The sequence below is a fragment of the Varroa jacobsoni genome, unplaced genomic scaffold, assembly GCF_002532875.2.
Source record: "Varroa jacobsoni isolate VJ856 unplaced genomic scaffold, vjacob_1.0 contig05763, whole genome shotgun sequence".
NCBI classification, from domain to species: domain Eukaryota; kingdom Metazoa; phylum Arthropoda; class Arachnida; order Mesostigmata; family Varroidae; genus Varroa; species Varroa jacobsoni.
This window is the reverse complement of record NW_019215707.1, coordinates 1-5,620: the sequence shown is the minus strand read 5'-3', so window position 1 is coordinate 5,620 and position 5,620 is coordinate 1. Positions and strand designations below refer to the sequence as shown.

At 39.0% G+C, this 5,620-nt stretch overlaps 1 protein-coding gene across 3 annotated transcripts; it reads right to left on the bottom strand.

Annotated features, from left to right (window-relative positions):
* Positions 1–1,847: 1,847 nt before the first annotated feature.
* Positions 1,848–5,549, bottom strand: LOC111273265 (uncharacterized). Of its 3 annotated transcripts, XM_086973509.1 has the most exons (6): positions 5,479–5,549; positions 4,637–4,741; positions 3,827–4,111; positions 3,067–3,202; positions 2,374–2,503; positions 1,848–2,116 (listed from the first exon to the last, which is right to left on the bottom strand). In XM_086973509.1, the coding sequence occupies exons 3-6, from the start codon at positions 4,018–4,020 to the stop codon at positions 2,031–2,033; spliced, it is 546 nt and encodes a 181-aa protein (XP_086829635.1). In that variant the 5' UTR covers positions 4,021–4,111; positions 4,637–4,741; positions 5,479–5,549; the 3' UTR covers positions 1,848–2,030. The 3 variants fall into 3 exon arrangements, with proteins under 3 accessions (XP_086829635.1, XP_022710701.1, XP_022710700.1); XM_022854966.2 differs by lacking the exon at positions 5,479–5,549 and having other exon boundaries at positions 2,378–2,503; positions 4,637–5,389; XM_022854965.2 differs by lacking the exon at positions 5,479–5,549 and having other exon boundaries at positions 4,637–5,367.
* Between the last annotated feature and the right edge of the window lie 71 nt (positions 5,550–5,620).

Genomic DNA, 5,620 nt, shown 5'->3' with positions numbered 1-5,620 from the left:
TGTCTTTGACGAAAAATTGAGCTTCTCGTCATTCAATGGTTGTAGTGACTCATAGTTGAAAATGCTCCCTTCACACTCGATGTATTATGAAGACTGAATCATAGTCTATAAAAATCTCGAGAACTAGACTAGCGTGTTTTCATTACCATCAAATAAGAATAGAGCAGTTATAATGCCATTCTGCGTTTTATAGTCGTTCAGTTGGGTTAAACAGGTAAATTGTTTCCCTAGTAAATAACGGCTAGATATTAGATCGCTTTTTTGTACTTGACTAGGAATTCATGGTCATAAAAACTAAATCGTGCTAAATTATCAACTGTACACTATACGTGCTTAATTGGATTAGTATTATCGAGGAGCAGAAGAAGTACCACACACAGAGGTATGGAAACGTGTCATAAACACTGTTATCAGCTCTAAAGCTGCTTACTTTTGGTGTGCGTGTTTAAGGCTTGTTCCGTGTACTTCAATTATAGCATAAGGCGCAAGTAATAGCGAGAGTTGGATACGGGTGCTACATGTATTAGTGGAGGAAAACGGTGTACCGCATCGATTTCGCAACTGACGTTGACCGGGTGATCGTGACAACGGCACACAATCGTTAGAAAGGACAGGAGCAAAAAAGGTTTGACGGCGGCAGGACACAGTGCATGTTGAATTACATGAACACTGTCTAAATATATATATACATAAATTGTTCTCTTTCAATTTGCCACAATGTCTAGATTGTTTCCCTATCCTTGTTGGTTCCTGGAGGAGTTAACTGAAGTATGAAAGCGTAATGGAGCTAACTACTCTAGGGTTTCATTGTAGTTGATTACCGACGAGGTTCTGTCAAGGTTAAGGTTAACGCGATACTGCAACACGACCCCCCCCCCCAACAGTTTCTTTACGTTTTGAATAGTATTCCAATGGAGTTCCGCGATTTTTTAAATATCCACTTGTTTTATACGCTCTACACCATGTAAAAGACGCATATTTCATCTAACATAAAAATTAACTCTTTGTTTTTTTTAATAAATAAAAGTTTCCACTTCACTAAATGTAGGAAATACGTGTTTGCATATAGAAATAGCTGAATATAGTTCTTCAGAAAAAATACGAGAAGCAGACACTGGTGTCAACGGAAGCACTATGTCGGATATCAAAGAAGTATAACGTAGTAAATTTGCTTGAGTGTGACATCTACGCTGCGCAACGCTTTTTCCTCACAGCTGGGATTTGGGTTGCTGGGATGGTCTTTCATGCGGAAAGTTTTACTGATCCACTTAACGCTGTAGATACTAATTGCAGTCAAAGCAATCATGGATTTCGGTCACCTTCAGGCTGAACTAGGCTCGCTTAAAGAACAGTGCTGTAAAGTTTAATTTAAACTTCAGTTAGTGAAAACGTGGTTTGACATCGCTGTAGCTGATCGGCAACACAGGAAGCTAGAATTGTTGCATTAGTTTATGTGGCGGCCGTGTTGACAGAAGCTCATTGTGAAAAGTTGGTGCGCGAGGTAGATTTTATGATAGAACAGAAGATAGGATGCTGTAAACACATCAGTCTAATCTAATCAGTCGATTAATGAGAATTCAGTTAAGAAAACGTCTTATTAATAACGTAATAATACGTTGCACTTGCTCAGCAATATTTTTCACTTATATATTGCCCTGAGATTTACTGTGTATTCTATAGACTCAATTTGACGAGCTAATTAAGCATTAACGTATTTTTTAAGCATATGGCCTATTACTAATAGCGTTGTTGAGGAACGTTTTAAAAAGATTCGTTTATTATGATGTTCCCCACTTAATTAGCAGTATTTTGTACCAGTCTATACTCTAATTGAACACAAAATCTACTCAAGATATAACTATGTATTAGGTTGAGTTTTATTGTTGCATATAACTGTGTATTTAATTAAATATTCGTATAATAATTTTATTTATTAAACTTAGGTTATTTCTCACAAACGCAGCTGTGTGTTTACTATAGCTGAGCAAATATGAGAACTCAATCAGACGGAACAATTGGATGTTATTGCTTTAATCGTATTCCGAACCTAACGCGATGCTAAGCTCCTCACTGATGACTTCAGTCTTGTGATACCACACGCTAGAATCAAGCATTACTGAAAATACAACAACAGAGCAAACGTTATGGGCATACCCCGATCCACCTTTTTTACACGATTAGTTACCTATCGGATGTTGCCGTTAGGCGAGCTAACTGCTATCAAAACATAAGATATCATAGATTTGTAAAGCTTACTTGAGAATCTATATAGAGTAACGATGTTTTCTGGATGAACGGTGAGTTAGATCATATCAGAGATGACGTGTATGTCTTAGCACGTATAACTACTGGATATCTTATGTGTGTACTTACTGACATCTCCCGGATGCAGGTCAGCAGAAATTTGTTGACAGGTGCGGTAACATTCCGGTAGGGCGCAAAAAGTCCAGCGTTTCACACCACCCAGTTGGGCCTGCCAGGATGGCTTGTCCAAGCGATCGAGCTACATCGAGCAGACGAATATTGCATCGATAAGGATTTACTGTTTTATTGATAATCCATAGTTCATATTACGATTCTTAAACTTCCATTATATCTTGAAAATTAAACTATCTTATTGTTGTTTGAGAAATCAGTCACATGTTTTTGATAATTTCACTCTTAGATCGAGAAAGAATCCCAGGCTGTCTGATTTTCAACTAGACCTTAATTGGAGCACTTTACCTGATATCTCAAAATGTCAACTTGCCAGTCCAATTCGAAAAGAATAGCCTTAAAAGCAAATATTTTACTTTTTGCTTGAATCGCCCCTCTCTTTTTTCTGTCGGTCGAAATCATCGCTCAGTTTATTGTATCAATTATTTAGGCTTTCATGTACACACACAATGTTTCAGCCATGCCCTAGCGTATCCCTTAGTGGAGATAGTTTCGCCAATTACTGCCGAATTGCAAACACTTCTACTTATACCTTAACAGATTCTACTGTGACGCGTAGCAAAAAAGGAAGCCTTCAAATAATAACCTGGACCACTTGGAACGCTTCAGTCCAGTATAGAATAAACCTACGTGCAAATGTGCGCCCTTGCCGCGATTTCCAACAAAGAACCACTCAAGCGCTGACCGTTCGGAATCAGCTGGTAGCAGATCTGGTACTCGATAAATGCGACGCAGTCGTTCGCTAACAAGGGGTTCGCAGTTACTCCTAGCGTTGTCAAATACACAAAATTGACAGGTATCAAATGTTTGCCATACATTGCAGAGGAAGTGACTAGGTGTAGCATGTGTCGTGCATGAGTCGATATATATATATATATGTATATATGAACGGCTGTAATTTCTGCATCAGAAACCTGGGCGTTTCAAATATGGCTTCTCGATGCATTCCCGAGCTCTTTTATTCTAAAACCCATTGAGAATTTTCTGGTTTGTCTCATAAAAGTCCTCCTCGGGTCTTACGGAAGCTGCGTAAGAAATAGCAAATGGTGGAATTCATGGAAAAAAAAAGTTTTTTTTTACATTGCTGGACGTTTGTCTAGTGCGGAAAAACTGAATAAAAGCAAATCATCGGTTCGATTTCAAAAACGAAATGAAAATATTTTTTTTCTTTAGAAAAAGTTACCTTTCGTTTAGTTCTGAGTCAGCAACTGAGTACATGTTCGTTACGACTAACAGCCCACCAAAGTTTTACCCAATCTGAGCTTAGAACCCTATATGATATATAGGGTTTCTTCCAGTGAAAAAACGCAGAATCAAATTAAAGAGTTAAATTGAATTTCATAGGGCAAATCTCTTGTGACTATCGCTTTCTCGAACAAGAAGAACATACCATCCAATGTAGAAATGTCTACTCATCCTTTCCTTGGTCATATCAAGTGCCTGACGCAACGAGGTAAACTCAGTGTTATACGCGAAGAATTGACAAGTGGTAAAGGAGGTCGCTGCGCCGCGGCTCTCGTTGCTTCTGTCGCTACTATCAGAGACATTTTCGTGGAAACCTTCGGAACCACCCTGGAAGTACATTTCCCGTAGGCTTGCCCACGTCAGTGGAGCAAAGGAAACCGCACGTTCGTATGCGCCACGGATGACCAGTGGGACTTCTTTTCTGGAGATCCTGGTCTCGGAAAGACGGTGTATTATTAATGACTAATGAAATAACAATAATAATAATAGTATTACTTATAATAATTGCGTTTTACTTCAGGGATAGGAAAAAAGCTGCGATGAAAACGTATATTTCTGTTGGTTTAGGTAGTATCTGTAGTTAACAAGAGATACAATATTTTGTCAGCTTTCGAACAAACGCCTATATAACCGTGTTCACAAGCAACTGCATAAATAGAGGAAATGCTGATTCGAGTTCAGCTAACAGGTTTTTTGTCGAGGGTGTATAAACAACGCTTAAATTCGATTGATTTATTTATACGCGCAGATACTATCGGTGTAAAATGTAAACCCGCACGGTAGGTGTTCGGTGAGGTTTCTCTTCTATTAACTATCAAGAAGCAAGCCGTGGTTCTCTGTAATGTGGGGAATTTTCAGCAAAAAAAAAATTCTAGGCAACATTGAACAGCCTTCATTGTCTATCGAGTTTACAAACATCGTTTTCGCTAGGTTTTTTTATCGTTGGCATACTTACCAATGGCGATATCTATCGGTTTCGTTGGCAAAAATCCAAGGCACCTCCGTGAGTCCTTGACACAATGTGCAGTTGTATGGTGGCACAAAGGCATTTTGTAAAAAACTGGGCACATAGAACAGACAACGTTCTTTATGGATGAATCGTGAGATTCCACTTGTTGCGCGGAACAGAAAAATAGCCAGTATCGCCAGAAGGCATGAATGTATAAACAGACGGACCAACATAGGACATTTTTTCAACAAACCTGGCCAAACTCTTAGAAGGCCGTTGACATGAATACAAACTGTGGATAACTGTGCAACTATAGCGTTTGCCTGAGAATGTTGCTTCCTTATGCTGGTTGAAATCGACATCCTAAAGCCGTATTTAAATGTCCATATAGGAGATAAACTTGCAAAAGAGGTAAATTTCACTCCGCAAAGTAGGTTTTGTGTTTACAAACGTTCTTATATATTGGGCACAGCTTGGTTGTAATCTGTGAACTTAAGAGAATATCGGAGTGGCCTCTAGCGGTGCCGAAGTGCGACTACAAAGAAGAGCAACGGCAGCTAGCGCGTTCTATCGAGCTCCAGCGTGCTCAATGCAGTACGACCAGCCTTCACGCGCGTGACTTTAGGAGTGGACAAGGACTTATGTACTTAGCCTAAGCAGCTGCGAAGTGTTAAGGATATAGGAAACTACGGTACAGCCACTATTGTGGTGGAATAAACTTGAAAGTCTGGCAAGTGTAGATTCAGCACGGTATATTATTTTTTGTTTAGTTTAATTTAATCGTGTAGTAGCTATGACACGTTTGTTTATTCTCGAGTTTTCTACTGTTTGTTCACTGTGTTACTCACCAAAGTTAACGCGGCTGTCGTTTCTTGCTTCGATGGTATTGGATTTGTCGATGATAATATCAAACTTTTTATCAAATTACGATACATCATGAGGTAATTGTTCCACGAGGGAATAATCTATGGTATCATCCTTTCCAAATAT